General features: G+C 37.3%; 2 protein-coding genes and 1 long non-coding RNA gene across 4 annotated transcripts; 2 read left to right on the top strand and 1 right to left on the bottom strand.

Annotated features, from left to right (window-relative positions):
• The first annotated feature begins 1,274 nt into the window (after positions 1–1,274).
• On the top strand, positions 1,275–1,733 carry LOC139784367 (uncharacterized). The gene is made up of 2 exons (XR_011721546.1): positions 1,275–1,422; positions 1,528–1,733. It is a non-coding gene; the product is annotated as an uncharacterized lncRNA (long non-coding RNA).
• A 153-nt stretch (positions 1,734–1,886) lies between these two features.
• On the top strand, positions 1,887–5,383 carry LOC139784365 (CDK5 regulatory subunit-associated protein 3). Of its 2 annotated transcripts, none has more exons than XM_071723540.1 (9): positions 1,887–2,308; positions 2,526–2,700; positions 2,831–3,025; positions 3,117–3,390; positions 3,482–3,606; positions 3,694–3,960; positions 4,031–4,242; positions 5,034–5,205; positions 5,279–5,383. In XM_071723540.1, exons 2-9 carry the CDS (start codon positions 2,641–2,643, stop codon positions 5,348–5,350), a joined length of 1,377 nt encoding a protein of 458 aa, XP_071579641.1. In that variant the 5' UTR covers positions 1,887–2,308; positions 2,526–2,640; the 3' UTR covers positions 5,351–5,383. The 2 variants fall into 2 exon arrangements, with proteins under 2 accessions (XP_071579641.1, XP_071579640.1); XM_071723539.1 differs by having other exon boundaries at positions 2,787–3,025.
• A 9,485-nt stretch (positions 5,384–14,868) lies between these two features.
• On the bottom strand, positions 14,869–23,636 carry LOC139784373 (uncharacterized). Its single transcript, XM_071723545.1, has 7 exons — positions 23,584–23,636; positions 22,943–23,084; positions 17,738–17,855; positions 15,807–16,035; positions 15,548–15,712; positions 15,329–15,438; positions 14,869–15,138 (listed from the first exon to the last, which is right to left on the bottom strand). Exons 1-7 carry the CDS (start codon positions 23,634–23,636, stop codon positions 14,972–14,974), a joined length of 984 nt encoding a protein of 327 aa, XP_071579646.1. The 3' UTR covers positions 14,869–14,971.

The following is a 23,636-nucleotide window of genomic DNA, read 5'->3' as shown; positions in this document are numbered from 1 at the left end:
TGAACTAAATTTAAAAGTTGTTGATCTTCCTCGACGGTAGTGCATCGTGGACGCCTTGTTATTGGCCGAGAATTTATATGGCCGTCTATTTTAAATTGTCGCACTAATTTGTATACCGTACTTCTTTGCAATGTAGAGGAAAGTCCCCTATTATGAGATAGGCTCCTAATATGCGATAGCGCAAACCGTGCGGCGCAGAGAGCGGGAACAGAGATATAATCGATATAAACTGGCTCCATATAAACAATTAATTGAACGCCACAAAGAACAACGGATGGCTTTTGCCTTGCAGCATTTGGCATGGGAGCATGAATGGACAAATACCATTTTCTCGAATGAGAAGGTATTTTCGTCGGATGAATCTGAGCGTGTAACATTATGAAAAACGAGAGGAACAAGCTACTCAGAAAATATGGAATCCCCAATTTCCACGTAGACGCGAGGCATTAGCGCAACATGTTCTCAACGTATGGGAAGGTTTTCGCGCAAGGCCTGAATTATTTTAAAATTTATCTATGCCCCAAAGATTAAATGCAGTAATAGAGAATCATGGAAGTGTCACACGGTATTAATACTTTCCATGGATGCCTTGGTGAAAAAATATCAAAATTTTTCACATTATTAATCAAAATTTCTATAAACATTTTTAGATTTTTTTAGAATACTTAGAAATTTTCAGATTTTTTATACAAATTGAAAAACTCAGACAAAATAAGAATAAAATATTTTTCGCTAATATATCCTTGTAGAAACTTGAATAAATATGAGAAAATCTGTGCAATTTATCAGAAATTTTTCATATATACGGATATTGAAATATTCTAAAAATCTTCAATTATTTCTGAAAGTATCTGAGAAATATCATATACTTCTTCAGAATTTTTATAAGTTCCAATTCTTGCAAAATTTCTGAGAAAATATGAGAAGTTTTTTCACCAAGATGATGTATGAATAAATGAATAATATGTTTGACATTGAATGATTTTAACGTGAACAACTCTCGTTAATAAATGAACGAATGAAGGAATGAAAATCTTGAATGAACACGGCACAAGGCAAAAGTCATCTGAAATATCTATGGGCCTGCCGATTCCGCGACCTTCTCGCCTAGCTGCCCATCAAGTTCTGTGGCACTCTTAATAATAACAACGCCCTTGGTGCCGGTCGTCAAGCTGTTCACAAACTCCTCTCTACCACCCGAGGGCGTATCGCCGTTTTCCAAACATGCCTGCCTAATATCGGTCCAGGGGCCCTGCAGCCGAGAGAAGATCCCAGTACTAGAGTGAACAAAGACATGCACATCTTAATCCCACAACGAATTTCTACAAGAGATTCGCTCTGGATTGCAGCGGACAACATCAGATTGCGATTGATCTGTTCTTACTGAACAGTCAATAGTAATCAGCGATCTGGCAATTTTATGTAAGTAAATCTATCTCCTCAACTTAATATAATTATAATAAAATAATGATTTTGTACTAAAACAGAATTTGCAAGTAATTAATTTTTATAATTGTAATTTTTTAGAAAGATTACTTCATCGTTATTTGACGAGAAGGATTGGCTTTGAAGCATTGATGTGGTTTCGCAGTCTCAGCATCCACGTCTTCCACGGCAGCTTCTTCAATCGACTGATGTCCTCTGCTTGCCGAACATTAATCCAGACACCGGTTAATTTTACTGTTATATTAATTATGTATTAATATTATGTATTAAAATTAATATGTTATTAATTATTGTAATTTTAATGTTATTAATTATGTAATTAATTATGTAATTAAAATTAACAGTCGTAAGAAATGGACTTGGTTCATTTCGCCTACTGCCACTGTTACGACCTACTACACTGGAAAACGCTTTCTTCATCTTCTATAGTCTATGCCTGAAACGTACTGCTACTGCGTTAATACCAGCTTACAACCTCTATGTAGAACAACCTTTAAGTTCTTGACTGTGATTGACTGATTTCCTTACTGCTTAAGTTTCACTGCCTACGTTTTTCTATGTGCCACGGCTTTTACCGCATTGCCGCGTCCTGTGGGCCAGGGCACACACACTTTTCGTAGAACGTAACAGTAAGGTTTCGACCAATCGCGTTGCTCAATTCTTACTTCTAAGGTTACAGACGGCCGAATCGAGCAACGCGATTGGTCGAAACCTTACTGTTACGTTCTACGAAAAGTGTGTCAGTGTATGTGCCCTGCTTAATAAAAGAATAACAGCTGTTATAACCTGTTCTCCAACTCTGACTGTGGCGAAGGAGATACGATTTCTTGCCGAGAGATTCGTTGAATTTAACAACATGCAGGCATGTGGTCGCGTTATTCAAACACGCAATTATTTTCACGTCAACGATATCAATTTTAAACATAGATATGAAATCGCGTATACACAATTTTACCCGTGACATAATCCGGAGCAAACTTGAATTTCACATACACGTTTTTGATATTATTTTCGCATTATTTTCTTTTTTATTGTTGCGTTTTATTAAATTATATCTTTACGTACAAATCATTATTTAGGAGCAGGATATCCCGATCGACATTAATGCTGGAAAATTATTGGATTGGCTGATTAATCGGAGGCACTGCAAGAAGAATTGGCATACGAACATTTTGACCATTAGGCAGAAAATTAATGATGCAATACAGAATATGCCTGCTCATGATGGCATTGCCTCATTGTTGTCTGGCGCCTGTAAGTAGTGTTAATCGTTATGGTTCTATCTGATTTTTAGCACGTAGCTGCAAACTCCCGAGTCTTTGCTTTGCCTCTTTTTACAGATATAAATTACTTTTATTGCATGAAAATTGTGGAAATCTTGAAGGAAACGGAAGCGGACACGAAAAATTTATTCGGGCGATACGGTTCACAAAGGATGAAGGATTGGCAGGAGATTTTACGATTATATGAAAAAGATAATGTATACCTTGCCGAAGCCGCGCAAATTCTCATGAGAAATGTCAATTACGAGGTCCCCAGTATTAAAAAACAGATACAGAAGTTAGAACAATCGTTAACGGTAAATCGATTTATATAATGTGTAATGTTATCATAATACTATTTACTTATCCTGTCATTGTCTAAAATCGCATATAAAACTGCACTGACAGGAATTTGAAAAGAAAGAAGCGGAATATAAAAAGTCAGAAAATATTGCGCATACAGAGTATAATGCGCTTTGCAAACAATTAGGTATAACTGGCTACAGTACAGTCAGACGTGAGTTAATGGATAAGGTGAAAGAGTTGCCGGAAATTTATCAAAAAGTAGCAGAAAAAACGAAGAGTTTGGACAAGGTAGTGGAGTTTTACAGCGCATTTGTTGAATTTACTTTCGGCCAGCAGTACGACAGTAATTGCGTGTCGATAATTAAATATGTCATTGGTATGTTTTCAAAATCATTATTTCAAGAATGCATAATATTTGAATAAGAAGTGTGTATGATAGATTGTTATACATTATTTGATTTTTAAAGAAAAGGGAAACACAACGATGTTTGAATATACTTATGGAGAAGTACCAGCGTCGATAATTGAGCCACCATTGAATATCAAAGCGGATGAAGATGAAAGTAATGGAAGGTCTAGTTTGGATACTAATGTATGAATATTTTTATATAATTTTTTTGCGATATTTGTAGTAAGAATAGAGATTCGATTGCGTTATTATCCCGAGCATTCTCAACAGGTCATTGATTTTGGCCACTTGGATCTGGAGAGAGAGATTGACTTTGGTGAAGAAGTTGATTTGGACGCAGGGGACGATATTGATTGGGGAGACGAAAATGCGGAACAACCTACTGCGGGAGAAATATATTATAATATCTCTTTGGAGGAATCGGGTATAGTTGTGGAAGCATCGGGTCACGAAGGTGGTGTGGCTACGGGGTTTGAAGCCTACACGATATTAGACAATCCAACAACGAGATCCGAATTTATCAATCAGCTGTTTGAAGTATGACTTATAAATGTGCATGTAAGAAATTGACTGCTCTACATTTTTATCTAAATGTATATTTCTACAGCTGGAGGCATTTATGAAGTTACGTCTGTACGAATTCAAAGGCGACGATAGGAACAACCTTCTCAGCTTTAGTCAGATGCAGGACGCTTCATCTATTCTGCAACTTTCTACCATAGAGACCACTCAGAACATGCTGGATAACGTTCAAGTTATTCTCTCTGAAATATTGCATAGCAATGTCCACCATTTACATAACATCAAACATTATCCGAGGTACAATATTTACAATTAAATATAATACGTGGTCTGTTTAAAATGTAATGAGACTGAATTTTTTTCTCAACAACTGGTAACACCGTAAAAACCAGACTGCAGTAGATCGAGAGCTACATTCATACTCTACCTTCAGTTAAAATTTCAATTTAGTAACATTAACACATTGTGTAATGCTACAATCATTTGTATAACTGTATGTTTGGGTGACGCGTCACGAAAATGGAACACAAGAAATTCGAGCACGTTATGCGACTAAATTCTGTGTCAAACTCCAAGACAATGCGATGGAAGCATTTAAGAAGTTGAAACAAACTTACAAAGATCAAGTTCTATCACGAGCACAAAGCATTTTTAGATGGCGGTGAAATTGTGAAGATGAATCCCGTTCTGAATCATCAATGTCATAAACAATTTGGTGATTCAAATTTAATTTAATAAGTCACCAATCATTCTCACTGTCAACTTTTTAAATGTTTCTGTCACGTTATCCTGAAATTTGACGCAGAATTTGCTGTGTCAAACTTTGCATAATGCTGCTCGATTTTCTTGTGTTCCATTTTTGTGACGCGTCACCCAAACATACAGTTATACAAATGATTGTAGAATCACATGTATTAATGTTATCAAATTGAAATTTTAACTGAAGGTAGAGTATGAATGTAGCTCTCGATCAACTGCAGTCTCGTTTTTACAGTGTTACCAGTTGTTGAGAAAAAAAATTCAGTCTCATTACTTTTTAAACAGATTACGTATATCTTTTTACAAATGTTTATATATTTCTATCCCAGGTACGTGGACGTAGTGGCTGCTACTTTAAAGCAAAAATTAAACCTGATCGATAGAATGGTAACCCAGCAAGAATCCATGCGACAGAAGCAATATGACGCGCAGAATCAAATCGATAAATTGCGTCCGCTATTAAAACTCGTCGTACAAAGAACTAAAGAACTGCAAACAGAGGTACGTTACCTTCGTTCTCTCAATGCTACGTTTTCGAATAATAAATTATTTTTTACATTACATGTAATTACAGATAGAACAAGATATTTCCAAGAAGTACAAGAATAGAAAGGTATATTTAACCGGAGGTGTAAATATGTTGTAGATCAAACAACGGAATAGAAAAAAATTGTTGAATTATAGTGTTTCTTAAATAAGTACGAAAACTTGAATGGGATATTCCTTGGCTTATTTTAAGAAGAAAAGGTCTTATAAACATGTGTCCTAAACTGCTTTGTTTTCAAAATACAGGATGTCAAAGTTGTGAAAAAAAAATGAAAATTTCGAAAATCTAGAAAACGTTTCAAGATATTTTTTATGGTATGCGTATATGTGGTATTAAAAATTGCTTTCCAGTACCGGTGAAACATTTTTAGATCTATTTGGGGCGTGTGTCTTAGACACCGTGTATTTTAAAAACGAAGCAATTTAGGACACATGCTTATAGGACCTTTTCTTTTGAAGTCGACTTGCACCGAAACCGACTTGGTAGAGAAGTCGACTTTTTTAAGGACAAAAGTCGACTTCCCGCCAACTTTCAACGTCGATAAAATAAACCGTCGCGTACATCTGGAGAAACTACCAAAAGTATCGGAGGAAGTCAATGGGTGGAAGACAATGATAAGACCGTGAATGACGACGACGACGGTGTCTCGTGGTGGTCGATAACGCGGCGCTTTACTGATGTCGCGACGCCTCATCGTGTCGTGTCCCGCAGCACGTATTTTCCGCGTAACGCGTAACCAATTAGAAGCGTTTCGCATTTTCGGTTACGCATATTCGCGCTTCTGATTGGTTACGACGCGTTAGGCTGAAGTCACATGGCATGTATTTTCCGCGTAACGCGTAACCGCGTAACCAATTAGAAGCGTTTCGCATTTTCGGTTACGCATATTCGCGCTTCTGATTGGTTACGCGATACGCGTTAAGGTCTATCCAGATAAACTTGCATAGCGCATAAACATAAGCATAAGAAAATTGATTGGTCCATATACAGAGTGTTCCTCAATGTTTGGTACTTTTTTCATATTTAGATAGAGCGAGCCAAACTGAGTCGAAAAGTCATGTACCATTTTGCAATTTTCGCAATAGTTGATGAGTTATTAATGATTAAAAATCGCCGTATTGGCCCGGCCCACCGCCAAATCCAAGCGCGCGGCGAGATGCGGCAGCCCCGCGGTCGGCGCGCGGGCAGTTGTTTTCTACAAGCGTCGATGATTACGCACGAGCGGAGCGTAACGCCGGGTCTCCGTCCTGAGCGATGATAGTTTCTCGCCTTTTTTAAATAGAAATAAAATTTTCTAACAACATAGAAAAATTTTTTGTGCGTACCTATGTACATACGAGTGTACATGCATACACAGGGAAATATCAATTGTACTGCTTAAAAAAGCGATTACTCAATTTACTTTTTTTCTTTTAGTAAGTAACGGTTGTCTTTAAGAAAGAATATTTTCTTGATAATAGTCTCTTAAAATGTACAAATTTTAGAAAGAGTCTTTATCATGTACTCGAAAGAAGAATTTATACTCCTTCAAAGAACATAATAAAATTTTATCAAAGAAAAGTCAAAATAATAAATAAAGTAATATGAGGACCCTCTAGATTAAAATAGGAGAAGTCAAGGCTATGAGGGTCAGAGGCAGATCACAGTGCGTAATATCAGAAATAACTGATTTATTCGTCGTTTTGATACATTACATCGATCCGTACGTTTCGGCTCAGTTTTGAGCCATCTTCAGCGGCAGTTACAGAAATTAAGTTACACGTTCTCCGTACCGTATGGTGAGTTTACCGATTCAAAGTATCAGAAACATAGACCAATTGATCCATATCTGTAAATTTGTTCAATTAATTCGGTCTGAATAACGTGGAATACAGAGCCATGTACATAATGAATACTCTCTGCGAGAAGACTTGACGATCTTGTCGATACGACACACAATGATATGAAAGGTCTTGCAAGAAGAGGCATGTCGTAGGTCAACACACCGGCGAGGATTATAACAAAGCACGATTTGACACCGTCACAATATTGCATGTATACCAATAGTAAAACTCCGATTTGCCAACGACCAAAGTTCATGAGCATGGATTACAATTTGCTCAAAACCGTGACATATGCATGATGCAAAAAATCCGTGTCATTTTGAGACGGTGTCAAATCGTGCTTTGTTATAATCCTCGCCGGTGTGTTGACCTACGACATGCCTCTTCTTGCAAGACCTTCCATATCATTGCTGTGCATGTGTCGTGTCGATAAGATCGTCAAGTCTTCTCGCAGAGAGTATTCATTATGTACATGGCTCTGTATTCCACGTTATTCAGACCGAATGGTGAGTTTCCTAAGGAATCTTTTTAATATCTCAACATTAATTGAACAAATTTACAGATATGGATCAATTGGTCTATGTTTCTGATACTTTGAATCGGTAAACTCACCATACGGTACGGAGAACGTGTAACTTAATTTCTGTAACTGCCGCTGAAGATGGCTCAAAACTGAGCCGAAACGTACGGATCGATGTAATGTATCAAAACGACGAATAAATCAGTTATTTCTGATATTACGCACTGTGATCTGCGTCTGACCCTCATAGCCTTGACTTCTCCTATCAAAATAATTAGCAAATCAAATTTTTGTTTTAATTTTATATTCTTAACTGAAGAACTGAATAATTAGAATTTAGAATATTATTTATTTTAAGTAATATTATCAAGAAAACATTTTTTGTAAAGATCATCGTTACTTAAAAGAAGAGAAAACTGAGTAATTGGTTTTCTTAGCACTAGAACGATATTTTTTTGCGTGTGCGTATACGGCACGCCATTTTACTATTTAATACCATCATAAAAATTCTACCAAATTAAATTGATACTCAAAGAAAAGAAATTATTATTATGTCTAGACATACTTATAATTCATCGAATTATTATTAAGCTATAATTGAAAATGCAGAATTACAATTATGTCTAGACAAAATATTAATTCTGAATTTATTTTACGTTATGACATAAAAAATTTTCGGGAATTTAAATTATGTACATAATTGTAATTCCCGAATTTTACTTATGTACGCAATTTTAATACTTGAATTTCTATTATGTACACAATTGTAATTCTGGAATTACTTTTTTTCTTTTGGTAAGTAACGAGGTTCTTTAAGAAAGAATATTTTCTTGATAATAATCTTAAAATGTATTCATCACAAATAGAAAAAGTCTTTATCATGTACTGGAAAAAAGAATTTATACTCCTTCAAAGAATATTATAAAATTTTATCAAAGAAAAGTCAAAATAATAAGCAAATCGAATTTTTGTTTTAATTTTATATTCTTAATTGAAAAGTTAAACAATTAGAATTCAGAATATTATTTGTTTTAAGTAAAGAGAGTGATGAGTGTATTTTAAGATTATTATCAAAAAAATATTCTTTGTGAAGATAACCGTTAAAAGAAGGGAAATGGAATAATTGGTTTTCTTAGCACTAGAATGATATTTTTTGCGTGTGAATTGTGCATAAATAGCAATTGCGATATAAGATCGCGAGCCAAAAAATAATTTTTTTTTCTGTGGCAAGAAAATGATAGAGCGCTATCATTTCCACACCACCTTGCGGTAGATAGCATGGCGCATTTTTTTTTAAGTGGTATCCCCAGTAGGTCTAATCCACTTTGCATTAAAATATGAGAATATTTTAATGCAAGAACTGTTCGAAGTGCCTTCCTCCTTCTCGTATACAGAGTCCGGCCCTTCGAGTAATATTGCGCGTCGCGCGGTGCGCCATTTCCGGCGTGATGGTACCGAAAGCTGCGAGAATTTCTTCTCGTACCTCAGCTTCTGTACCACCTCGCCTCCCTGGCGAAAATAGGAAGTTTTATAAGCGTTTGTTAAGCGTTTACGTGAGCGTTTGCGGGAGTTTGTTGAGCGTTTAGAATCGGTCAGTAAAACGTTTAAAAAGCAGAAATTGCAACGCTTTAGCGTTTGAAAGACGTTTGTATTAAGCGTTTTGAAAGTTTGCACAGCATTTTCACAGCGTTTGCACAGCGTTTACGGGAGTTTGTTGAGCGTTTGAAAACGGCCAGTAATCCGTTTGAAAAGCGTTTGAAAAGCGGAAATTGCATCGCTTTAGGGTTCTTCTTGCGGTCGAAGAATAATTAACTGTGATTGGCCAATTCTTACGACTTACGACCTACAATACATCCATTGTAGACCGGGCCTAAAACATTTAGAGATCCTCTGTTAATAAGTCGAAAGCGTTTGCTTTCATCATTGGAAACTGCGTGCAGCCTCTATTGAGCGTTTAACAAGCGTTTACTCTTGTCGTTAGAAGAAACGGCGGAAAGAGCGTTAAATGTTAAAATCTGCTTTTCGCCTCGCAGAGGGTCTGCTTATATACGCGGCTAGATGTAATTTAAATGCGAGAAAGATGCGCCGCCTAGCGGCATTGTTAGAAGAACGTTTGTTGAACGGAAGGAAAACGCTTGTCTTACGGCGCCGGATAAAGCGTTTCTTAAGGGGTTACACCACAGTAGAGAGTGAAAATTTAACGTTTTTTTGCGATTTTTTTTTAAGTGGAAGGAAAAGTAAAAGGGTAATTCTTTTTAAGGATGTTGTTAAGCATGTTTTGAAGTTTTAAAAAAAATTTTGTTTATTAAAAAATATTACAAAATGGCTGCCCAACAGTCGTTTCTGCGGAACGGTTTTTTTTGGAGGGGCTCCGCGGCACGCAGTAGAAGTGCAGCAAAAATTAATCTGGAACAAAATAAAAAATTTTTTCTTAAACTACATTAGTATAGCTATAGAAATACGTAGGGGATTTTGAAAATATTCATTTTTGTTAAATTGGCGAGCATTTGAAAAAAAAAGTTCATTTTACTACCAAAAAACGGGCACTTATTTGTACCTAAAAAATCGAAATATTAACTTATCGAAAATCGGCTACGTATTTCTATGCGGAATGTTGTTTTAAAGATGTGATATTAATTTGGAGTGAAAAAATATAAAATTGTTTGAGTTATGCTGCGTGCCGATTTGAAAAAACGTGTTTCGAGAAAAACGCGTTTAAAGTTTTGACTCGTGTTTCGAACATGATAAAATAAAAAATTTGATTATTAAAAATTTTTTACCATTAATCTGCTATCCCTGGACCATAAAGCTGCCCTTCCCTGTTTAAATATTCCTCCTCATTTTCTTTCCTCGTCGATTTTATGCTGGTGCGTCCCTGTTTTGCCGCATCTATCAAAGACTGCTCGGCGTGCTGGATCCGCATAGCATCGGCTTCAAGGCAAAAATTGTATGCTTGGAGGCCAATATCCATCTCCAAAACTTTCTTAATTCGCAGAATGTTAGTCAAACCGTCGTTAAAATTACACACAGCAATATCAGTCGCTACTTGCAATACTTTTTTGCCACTTGAGTAGGACTTAGCAGCCAGGTTCCAAACAGTTGCATGGAAACTTTCGTTGCAGTTTTTAGTGTATTAGAGAAGTTAGAAATCAAAAGGAAAGTCATTAGGCTGTACCCTTCCAGCAGGTATCTACGTGCCGCAGGTAGTCGTTTCGGAGCAGTCCGACGCGCTTGGGAAAAAGCTCGAAATTTCAAAGAAAAAAATTTTGTACAGGTATAAAACTTTTTTTCCCTTATTCTAGAAGGTTCAAAGCATCTTTTAAGCCAATAAAAAAAAAATCGATTTTTTGAAAATTCTACAGTGGTGTAACCCCTTAAGCGTTCTCAAACCGTTTGCACAAACGCCCTACAATTCGCCGCGTTAGAAGAGCATTGGCTGAGCAAAGGGAAAACGCTTGTCTTACGGCGTTGGGAAAAGCGTTTGATAAACGTTTGTAAAGTCTGACAGCAAACTCTCTATACGAAGTTGTATCAGCGTTCACTAAGCGTTCTCTGAAAAGCGTTGGCTTAGCATTACAGAATTTTCACGAAACGTTTTATACAGCGTTTGATAAGCGTTCCGAAAGCGTTTACAACCCAACAGCGTTGTGTAAGTGTTCTTACAACGTTTGAAAGCGTATAAACGCTCAGAAAACCCTCACCAAACGTTTGTCAACGCTCTATAAGGCTTCTTATTTTCGCCAGGGCTGTGCTCGACTAAATCTTTGATGTAACCCCAAACGAAATAGTCGAGCACGTTAAGATCCGGCGACCGCGCCGGCCAAATGATTGGGCCACCTCGACCCATCCATCTGTCCGGATATCGCGCGTCTAAAACATTTCGCGCCTGTCGCGAAAAATGCGCAGGAGCCCCGTCGTGCTGGAAAATGAGCTCTTCCCGTTCACGAAGGGGAACGTCTTCGAGAAGACCGGGCAACTCATTTTCCAGAAACCGCGCGTAAATTTCCCCGGTTAAGCGTGGCGGGAGAATGTAGGGACCGATCTGAAAATCATAGAAAGAGTGTGATTTGAAAAAACTGTGAGGGAGACAAAGACGGACTTTCTTAACTCATAAACTTACTACTTACAATTCGGTTCGCTTTTATTCCTGCCCAAACATTTATCGACCAGCGATATTGAAACGCGCCTTGGCGAATGGCGTGCGGATTTTCACCTCTCCATAATACAAAATTATGGGAGTTAAACACGCCATTTGGTGTGAATGTCGCTTCGTCCGTCCACAGGATATGCGGTCGGGGAAAAGGGCGTTCCGCCGACACTGCGCGAGGAACCCTGTGTATTTCGCCGATAATTATTATTTGTTAAAAGCAGCGTAAAAACATTAAAGAAAGATAATAAAAGTACCTTCACAATAATAGACGCGCTGCTCTGCATCTCTTGCAATAAGTTGCTGCACCCGTTGATAATGAAACGGGTGCAATCCGTCCTGACGTAGAACCCGATGTACGACGCTTTGGGAGAGACCAAGCACACCAGCGACACGGCGTATGGTAGGTCGTCTCTCGGGGTTCTCGGGGTTGTCCTCGAAATCCTCGAATGTTTGGAGGATTCTCTCTTCGTCGATTACGCGACGTTGCAACGGTGGACCAGCATGTCGCCAATTTGGCAAAAGAGATCCTGTCTCTCTGGCGCGTCGGACACATCCCAAAATCACGTTGTATCCGGGATGTCGTTCACGCCCGGGGAATCGTTCCGCGTAAAGTCGAACGGCGGCACGGACGTTTTCTCCAGCCATTCCATACGTAATAAGCATGTCGGTATACTCTCGAGCAGTATACATTTTTTTACAATTTATCAAAATATTCTCGAGAACGCACGCACGTCGAACGCTGGGCACGTATTGTCGTGGAGCGACAAACAACAAACGTTTGCGGTTAACAATATTCTTTTGTTTTAACGTTGTTTGTCGCTCCATAAGATCGTCAAGTCTTCTCGCAGAGAGTATTCATTATGTACATGGCTCTGTATTCCACGTTATTCAGACCGAATGGTGAGTTTCCTAAGGAATCTTTTTAATATCTCAACATTAATTGAACAAATTTACAGATATGGATCAATTGGTCTATGTTTCTGATACTTTGAATCGGTAAACTCACCATACGGTACGGAGAACGTGTAACTTAATTTCTGTAACTGCCGCTGAAGATGGCTCAAAACTGAGCCGAAACGTACGGATCGATGTAATGTATCAAAACGACGAATAAATCAGTTATTTCTGATATTACGCACTGTGATCTGCCTCTGACCTTCATAGCCTTGACTTCTCCTATTTTAATCTCGAGGGTCCTCATATTACTTTATTTATTATTTTGACTTTTCTTTGATAAAATTTTATTATGTTCTTTGAAGGAGTATAAATTCTTCTTTCGAGTACATGATAAAGACTCTTTCTAAAATTTGTACATTTTAAGAGACTATTATCAAGAAAATATTCTTTCTTAAAGACAACCGTTACTTACTAAAAGAAAAAAAGTAAATTGAGTAATCGCTTTTTTAAGCAGTACAATTGATATTTCCCTGTGTATGCATGTACACTCGTATGTACATACGTACGCACAAAAAATTTTTCTATGTTGTTAGAAAATTTTATTTCTATTTAAAAAAGGCGAGAAACTATCATCGCTCAGGACGGGGGCCCGGCGTTACGCGCCGCTCGTGCGTAATCATCGACGCTTGTAGAAAACAACTGCCCGCGCGCCGACTGCGGGGCGGCCGCATCTCGCCGCGCGCTTGGATTTGGCGGTGGGCCGGGCCAATACGGCGATTTTTAATCATTAATAACTCATCAACTATTGCGAAAATTGCAAAATGGTACATGACTTTTCGACTCAGTTTGGCTCGCTCTATCTAAATATGAAAAAAGTACCAAACATTGAGGAACACCCTGTATATGTGCATAAGGAAATAAGGCCATCGCACACAAAATTGCATAGGCTGCATAAGCATAGCATAAGACCGCTGGACCAATGAGCATCTTATGTAAATCTATATGGCGACTTTATGCTAGATGCTCATTGGTTTAGCGGTCTTATGCTATGCATATGCAGCCTATGCAATTTTGTGTGCGAGGCCCTATAGACCAATCCATTTCTTTATGCATATGCTTATGCACTTATGCAAGTTTGTCTGGATTGACCTTTACGCGGAAAATATCAGTCCATGTGACCGCACCCTAAGCTCTACTCCTCCTCTCTGGAGCATGGTATAAAGAAAAGTTTATACCATGTTCTGGAGATTCGCCGCCATATTATGATGCATGGCGCGCCGCTTAATATAAATAAAAATGACTGCTAGACTGTTTTCCGTCCTTTTATAAGTCGACTTTCCGTCGGCTTTCTGTCAACTATGCTCTTAGGGAAGCCAAGGAATATCTCCTTCAAGTTTGTGTACTTACTTAGGAAACACGAATTGTAAATAATATCTACGTTAAGATAATACGATTTTACTATTGTATAATATATACAACATAATTTCTTGCTCTTATATATTTTGCATTTATTTTTCTTGATAGAGCATAAGTAATGATAGAGAGAAAAACGAAATAAACATAGACGCTGCAATGTGATGATAACCGTAAAAGGGGCTGCGCACAGAAAGGAATATGGAACAGTGAACTGTTCCCTATTCCTTTCATTGTGCGCAGCCGCTTTTTTATTGATGGTAGCGCACAATGAGGATCTTCGCTGCCTTTTGCTCCCGCAGTCTCTAGTAGCTAGTAGAGTCCTAAATAATAAGAGAACCGCATTCCTTACCCCCTCCATGGTTCCCATTGAGCCCGCAGCTGACCACTAAACAATAAAGTAACCTACTCTGTATATCTGACACAATTCGATCATTCAGAAATGTTTTTGTTTTAGTTCCATCATTGTAATCAACGTTAAATAAGAGATTTGTTAATAATATTATAAATATTAATCTTTCTCACTCACATAATACCTACACGTTAAGTACTTCGCACACGGAATCAGCTGCGAGCCCAACACTGTCGGTTGTGATTGATGGCCGCGGTCAGCCAATCAGCAAGCGAGCCGCCGGATCTTCTCGCCGCACTTCTCTTATTATTTAGAACTCTACTTTCACAGAGAATCCTCATTTTTTATTTATAAATATGTGTAATTTATAGGAATAATCTGTACTTTCTTTGGTATCCGAATTTTACCGGCCTTTGAGAATTGGTTTTTTGATATGATACGTAGGTATGTACAAGTCATAAATTAGATATGAAATATTTTATTTCAAAAGTCAAATGTTACAAAATAAAAAACGAATTTCTCACGTTTCAAAACGCGGTCTATGTTATTTTTTTAAGTACACGATTTATATAATCATGAAGAGATTCTGCACGAGTCTCCATGGTGACGAGGTACAAACTGCTTTGGTGGTAGGGCAAGGATATCTTCTTAAACACTCGGCTAACGAACGATCGCATTCGCACAAACGTTGAGCGCAAGATCCCGATCCTCCCCAGCTGCCATGCTCAATCGCTGGAACGAAGATTTCACGGACCGTTTCATTTTACTGTGTCATGCTATTTACGTAGAGTATAGCGTAAATAAATAAGTCGAGCTTGATTCATAGAAAATCTATTGTATTAAAATTAATTTTATCTTCCGAATTAGCAAGAGAAATTGCGTTAGCACGTAAGAAAAATGAATAATGATGAAACAAACGAACCGCAAACGGGTTTGTAACCGTGATAACATCTCCAGTAATATGGTACGAAGTATTCTGAGAACATGAGACATTCCGTAGCGTCGTAGCACCAGTCGTGCATCTTGCAACACCTGAAAACATTACATTCCATTGATATTTGTCTTCTGTGAAAAGCAATTCAACGATTGTAAATAACATTTCCTTTCTCTATATATAAGCTTAAAAAATGTACAAACGTACTGGTCGATACCGTCGATGACGTAACCGGATCCCAAGAATCCGCAGTAGCAACCGTATCCCTTGTAAGCTAGAGGATTACATCCCGTGGCGCACACTACCATGTTGTAAAGGTGTATCACTCCTCTTTTGATTCTCGTATGGCCCGTGGTCGCTCTTTCACTCATTCTAAAATTACGTAATCTTCATGTAGTCCGATATTACAAATTGTCAAGTCACAAATTAATAAAACGTTTCCATTATAGTTAGGTCCACTACTTACGCGGATTGAGGCTTCGTGTTGTTTGCCGTTGCGTTGTTGGACGATATGACGCGCACATGGACATCCTTGTAAATACGCGCTGAGGAAGCGCTCCACGGGTCGCCGCCGTGACCGACGTAGAGATCCTCTTGATTTTCATTTATATCATTATTCATATACGGATAATGGTAGTCCGCCTGGCGCGTTCTGGCACCTCCAAGTATCTTATAAACATCTGGTGTACCGTTACCTGCAAGCGCCACAAAGTGCTGATAGATCAAATAAATAGCGTTAGCGAGAGAGAAAGAGAAAGATTGCACGACACCTACATACAGTTATAAAAACGATATACAGTTATAACCGTAATTCGTCATACTTATATTAATATCGTACCATCAAATGCATTTATCTGCAATCTTTATCTATTGAAAGTTTAGCGGATTAAAAATCACTGACTTTCTAAAATTTTTTATTATGGTATAAAATACTTAAAAATTATCGTGCAACTTTCTACACATAAAAGAGCTAAGTGGAGGGTATCAATACCAGAGGAATGATCTCTTTTTTAGTAATTCCATCGGTTACTTCTACCGGTGAGTTTGAAATATATTTCCAGAACCGTCTTGTGTGTGTGTGTGTGTGTGTGTGTGTGTGTGTGTGTGTGTGTGTGTGTGTGTGTGTGTGTGTGTGTGTGAGTGTGTATCTGGCGCATAATATACGTTGTACGATCTTTCTCCCAATCATCAGAAATAGTCAACTTTACCTTGATCTAGACTCGCTTAGCGTAAAACTACTCTCATTTATCCTACTTGTGGCCGTTTTAACGGTTTCTCGACGATTTTCCATAAACTCCGAGGGAATTGTACAAGGAGCATCCACTCTTTACCGAACGATTGTACGATTGAAATATGGGAGTTATTTTCCCTAATTTCACTTTTTAGATTGTCCTTTCTACCACTTCGGTAAGATATGCAGAATATCTCGTGAATTTTATTGCGCTGAGATTATTTTAATGCGTCCCGTAAACTCGGAGGAAAAAAGTGAATTTTTGACTTTGTTAAAAGATACCGATAACCTTCGCATTTTTATATTTGATAAAATTATATATATCTTTTTACGAGGGAAAAAAAAATCTTATCTAGATTCAATAGTCATTTTATTATCTTTTGACATGTTTACGCAATTATTTTTACAGTTATCTCTGGTTTCCATGCACGCGTTGCCGCGCGTAAAATTGCGCGTCAAACGCGCGCGTTTGAAAAAAGCATGCATTTGATTGGGGTAACTTATGGAAACGCATGTTTGACGCGCGTTATAACGCGCGGAAATGCGTGCATAAAAATCAGGGGTTATTTTTATTCTGGTAGCGCCAAGGACAATTAAAAGTCTCGGTATTTATCTTACGAGCCTTGGCATTTTCTGGCTTCCAAAAAAAGTGCCATGAAAGTCGAGTAGAATAAATCGTTGTCGACTTTTATTTACAGATTTACTCTCCTTTCACACATTTCTAGCGATTTATAGCTTCAAAGGAAAAAAAATGAAATATCATATCTATATTCACAGGAAATAAAATAACTTCTTCCAAAAATATATAATGTGTTTCTTTTTATAAAAAATAAATGACGCACACATTTTTTTAAATTTTAAATCGTCAATGAGTCGTCATCACAAAGGAAACACAAATGGCACCCAGAAATGGGTGATATTTCAGAGAAGAATAATAATAGCAAAAATCTATCATCATTTCTAAAACAAATATATGATATATTTCTGCTATACGTGGGTATTATCATTTGAAGATTAAGTAAACGCATCGAGAATGGAAACAATCAACGAGCATGTCCTCTTTGCAAACGTTCTCGTTTCTTTTTTTTGTGTCGTTTTTACCTCGTCATAATATAGGCGATCCCATCCGAATAAACTTCTGTTTTTTATTTCATCGAGAGACGTACCATGCTTGAAAATTCGCGTTTCGGTTCGCGGTGCACGAGTACCTCGATACGGGAGTGAGATATGCGTTTCCGCGTACACAGCCGGAACTGTGTAGTTGTCGGCATTCAGGAACTCTTGCTAAAAATATACAAAATCACGTTAGCATTTCATTGAAATTTGATGAGAGGCCCTCGCGTTTAACATGATACGTTTACATATAATATCAATATCTTTGTATAATAATACGACATTTTCAGAATATATAAATTGTACGGTAAAATATGTAGATGTAAGAGAAGCGTCATAATTGTGCTCGTAACTACAAATTAAGTTGACTTTTAATCTCGATTTTAATCTCACGGTTGCATAATTCTCATTAATACGTGCAATCCCTCGCTTGAGTTCACAACAGTTTTGATCGAATTTTGCTGTTTCACCTGTCTTAAGTGAAAAATTCAATAATCGTGAAAGGTAAATCAACAGGCAAATGTAAACTTTAAATGCATTGAGCAACGTTACAGGATAAATGTTTCAAAAAGAAGAAAGAGAGAACAGAATTCAAATCCCAATGAATTTAAAATCAGGACACGTAGGTATTATGGAACTTTTCGGAATGGATTCCGATCGGAATTATTTTGTTTTCCCTAAAAAACAAATAGAAATCTAGACAAATAGAAACAACTAAACAATTCCGATCGGAATCCGTTCCAAAAAGTTTCATAATACGTGCCCAGAATTGTTGCAATAAATAAAATAAATGGTAAAATGTTTTCCATCGCAAACGCACGCTTGTAATTAAAAATATTTCAACTACCGACGCTATTGATTTGTTCCTTTGAAGGTCTCAATATCGACGAGTGCGTACTTTTAAGTCTGGCATTATTTATAATAAAATAAAATCATAATGGTGCGATCATTGTAATAGCGATAGATTCAATTAACGGGACACGTATGTGGAAATATCGTAGGTTACTATAACGAATTACTGTAACGCACTTGTTACGGTTGACGTGTCTTGCAGAAGAAAATCGAGAGATTATACACCATTTTATTGTTTATCTCTCTTGCGGTCGGGATTGCTCAACGAAAAGTAAATTGAGATCGTGAAATGAAATGGCATAATCGAATCGCTGCTTTTAATAGTTCCGTGGTAACAATCAGTGATTGGTGTCATAACGTTGCTTCGCAACGTTAATTAATCGCCGGCACGGTGGTATATGGTCTCTGTAATTCCTTTTTGTTCGCGGTTTCCATGGCGCAGCCACGTAAAAATTTGATTTTCTCTCTTGAAGTAACCGCGAACGAAGGAAGCGTGGAAATCAGCTTCAATGTCCATCAAATGGGATTCAATCGCAAATATTCGATTTTCAGAAATGAAATTTAATTAACAGAAAGCATAATGTATAAAGCATTGAAATCTTGTTCGCTAGAAATAAAATTCAAACTAAATATTTGCTTAGTACGGAAACGGTTTTTAGCTCGCTGGAAAATGTGCTCGAATTTTCGAACACCAAGTCGGGGAGGAAATTATTTCGGGACAAATGAAAGAGCTTGCGCTCATTATTCAAGCCGTGGTATACAGGGTAACTCCGGTATTTACGCCGCAGAAGTCAGAAAAAATAGAAGGAATAAAGATACTTGTTCGCAATCACATTGTTATGTGCTTTTATGCCATATTAGATTGTGTTGTAATTTCAGTTCTTTACTGTTAATATTAACGAAACGTGAGTTGAATCGATTTCTCACCGTAGTAAAGTAGCGCGATCATATATTACGACCTACGTAAAATGATTATTGTAGGGAATGCAAAAGGTTTAATGGTTATTTCATGATACACAAGTGTAGAGGGATAGTAAAAAATGGAATACAGCAAAATACAAGTGCATAGCTCTTGTATTCTTTGTTTAGTTTGATATCTTATATATCCCACCTGTTTAGGATATACCGCATTTTTAGCGTGTGGGATTTATGCTGTGGCACAGACACTTCGTAAAAATCAAAATCTCCTGTGTGTTCTTTTTCTTTCTTTTTTTGGATCGTATCGTATAACAATTAATGCATCTATCGTTCTTCTATTTTCTTTTTAAAATCTTTCAGTTTTATAATTTGTTTATCATTTTTACACCTTAATAAACTTTTTACACACATTTTATAATGACTTATTATGACATTTTATTGCCTTATTTATAAACATTATTTGTAATTTTTTATAAGGCATATACCCATGAATGTCATATATCCCACCCCTATGAGATATATGGCAAAAATGCAAGGGTTTCTAAAAGTTTTTTTTTATTAAATATAAAGAATGAATATTTCATATTTCTATTCTTTTTATAGTAATAGACAGTATAAAGTTTTTATTGGTATAATTCATTTGCCTTAAACATAGTAAATAGTACTCGATAAATTAAGTTTCTCTTAGCTACGGCGTATAGAAGAGACCGGGGCACCATGAGCCACAAAAATTCAAACTCTGAAAAGTACTTTTAAGTATAAGATTTTTGGTCTCATTTTTTAAAATAATTAAAGCACTATGTATATTTTAAAATTTATTTAGCGTATTTGGCAAATATTGATTAGTTTTTGAGAAAAAAATTAAAACACATTTTTTGAGAAATGACTCAAGGTGCCCCACACCCATGGGACACCATGGGTCTGTCACTGGAGCACTATGAGTCACACACAAAAACTAGTTTTATTTATTCAAGAAATAACGAAAAGCTACAAAAGTTGAAAAGAAATTTTATTTTATACGTTTTTCTTATGACACTGTTCAGGATTGAGCAGGACAAACAAAGATATTAGAACCCCGATGAAATATCATTTTTTTTGGAGAAAAACTAACTTCTGACACATATATTTCTCCAATCAAAAATAACATATATCATCAACCTATCTATCTATCATCAACTTTGGTGGAGTGTGTGACCCATATGGTGCCGCAGCATTGGGTGTCCCATGGTGCCCCGAATGCACTTAATATAGAAAACGGTGAAACGTAATACAAAAAATAAATGATACATGATTATCTGTAGTGTAGTAAAATGACAAAAGATGCTAGAAAGTTACATCTAATTTTTGGTACGTGTATATTTTACTATAAAAACAATATTAAAACACACACATTTTTAAACGGTTAAAAAGTTTTACGCATCACGAAAACCATTTATGTCACGTGCGTCTCGAGACTACTTTGATGACTGCCACATACGAAGTATGGGCAACGAAATAACTGTCACATGATACTATAGTTGAATCAACCTAAACATTCTGGATTACCCTAAACAGTCAATGATCCATGGTATACCCCGTGGCTCATAGTGCCCCGGTCTCCCCTATACCGGAGTTACCCTAACCGTGAGATCTCGTTAGGTCTAATTAATTATGCTTACATTACTCTCATTCGTTGTTAACGAGATTATCTCGTGAGTCGCTCGATTTGAAAGCGGGTTAAGCGGGTTATACACACAGAGATATGTATCAAGAAACAGCTAGTATTTGTGATACTGTTTCATGAGACATATCTCATCGTTTGTAGGAACGTCTCCGAAGGATTAATGTGATATAATAAGTATCGATACATGAATCTAATCTCCCGCTCTTGATGGAATACATATAGAGACCGAAACAATGATACTGACATATGTCTCAGTTTACGCGGTTTGCATAAGTCACCATATGTACATCTTAAGTCTATTTGAGATACCGGTGCACTCAGTGTGAGAAGACAAAGCTGGCATTTTATCCAGCATTCTTCAGATCGGGATCTTTTATTATACGTGGTCTGTTTAAAAAGTAATGAGACTGAATTTTTTTCTCAACAACTGGTAACACTGTCAAAACGAGACTGCAGTGGATCGAGAGCTACATTCATACTCCACTTTCAGTAAAAATTTCAAGTCGATAACATTAACACTTGTGATTCTACAATCATTTGTATAACAGTATGTTTGGGTGAAATTAAATTTGAATCACACAAAATTGCTTATGTCATTGGTGGTCCAGAATGGGATTCATCTTCACAATTTCACCGTCATCTAAAAATGTCTTGTGCCCGGGATAGAATTTGATCTTTGTAAGTCTGTTTCAACTTCTTAAATGTTCCCATCGCATCGTCCTGGAGTTTGACATAGAATTTGGTTGCATAACGCTGCTCGATATTCTTATGTTCCATTTTTGTGACGCGTTAAGGCCATCGCACACAAAATGCATAGTTTAGCATAAGCGTAGCATAAGACCGCTAAACCAATGAGCATCCAGTATAAAGTCGCCATATTAATTTACATAAGATGCTCATTGGTCCAGCTGTCTTATGCTATGCTTATACAACCTATGCAATTTTGTGTGCGATGGCCTTTACCCAAACATACAGTTATTGAAATTTTAACTGAAAGTAGAGTATGAATGTAGCTTTTGATCCATTATAATCTCGTTTTGACAGTGTTACTAGTTGTTGAGAAAAAAATTCAGTTTTATTACTTTTTAAACAGACCACGTATATGTGTCATTGCAGAATAGACATGCTGCATCTTCATCACTACTCCTCTAATCTTGAATTTTCATCTCGCGTGTTTATTAAAGAAGAGTACGCTTTAATCAGTTTCAAAAAATATACAATTCTCTTGATACGACTGATAACATGCGGGGGCGCAATAGCAAGATCGAATTGCGACGTAAAACAGCGATGAACATCGACAACAGCGAGAACTAAACACTGAGTTTTCTAATTAAATCATTGCCTGTGCGTGGACGTTTGTTGCTTCCTCACATGACGCATAAACGCAAAGAACAACTCCATATCAGAAATGTAGGACCATAATGCATGATTTACATTGATGACAAAGTAGGAATGACATGATTGCTAAGAAGGCACACGGAAAATATTAATGGGACGTTCCACGTCAACCGGGCCACCGCTGCGTCCAAAAATTGCCTCAATGGAATGAGACGTGTGATGGCTCAAAATGTTCGTTAGGACAGCGCCTTTCAAAAGCCATGTGGCCTTTCCGAAAAATCCAATATGGCGGTGTCAATATAGCGTTGACAATCTGCTGACATGGTCCCTGATCGTACGAAATCTTTTATCCACGTGCCAAAACCATCCCAAAATCACTATTGGGCAGTTTTCAAGCCCGGTGAACATTAATCCGTACCTAAATTCTCGAAACTATATGGCGGATCCAATATGGCGACTACATATCTCAATCCACCGTTTAACTCACAATAAGCCCATTTCCACCGTGAAGATTACTCGAAATGCCTTCTAATTCTTTATCTGGAGGTTCGAAGGTCAACGAATATGATCTTGGAGTCCAGAGGTAACCGTAATACAAGATGGCGAATCCAATATGCCAGCGAAAACACCTGCAGTTCCGTTATAAACTCAGCTGAAGCGGAAGAAAACTCAAAATAGCTCGAAGTCGACCACGTGTGAAGCGATGACGTCAATGACCATGAGTTTGTAGCCACAATAGGGAACACCAACAGTTCGCCGCAAACAGTCGTGAAAACGACTGATAAAAAACTGCTTGTCGTGATGATAATCACCTAGCGACTGGAAGGGCACCTAGAAATGGCAGGAATTCGAGTATTCTAAGGTGCTGTATATAATCTCACAAAGGAGACTCAACTGTGCTCAATGTAAAACTTTGATACTGAATAGTAAGAGTTTCAAAAGTGCTTCAATAGAGTTTGGTGTTCCCTATTCTGGCTACAAAAATTCATGGTCATTAACGTCATCGCTTCACACGTGGTCGACTTCGAGCTATTTTAAGTTTTCTTCCGCTTTAGCTGAGCTTATAACGGAACTGCAGGTACGTGTTTTCGCTGGAATATTGGATTCGCCATCTTGTATTACGCATACCTCCAGACTCCAAGATCATATTCATTGACCTTACGAACTTCCAGATAAGGCAT

Source organism: Temnothorax nylanderi, unplaced genomic scaffold (genome assembly GCF_030848795.1).
Source record: "Temnothorax nylanderi isolate EJ_2023f unplaced genomic scaffold, tnyl_v1.0 TNYL_tig0617_pilon, whole genome shotgun sequence".
Taxonomy (NCBI): Eukaryota; Metazoa; Arthropoda; class Insecta; order Hymenoptera; family Formicidae; genus Temnothorax; species Temnothorax nylanderi.
This window is presented reverse-complemented; position numbering and strand designations above follow the sequence as displayed.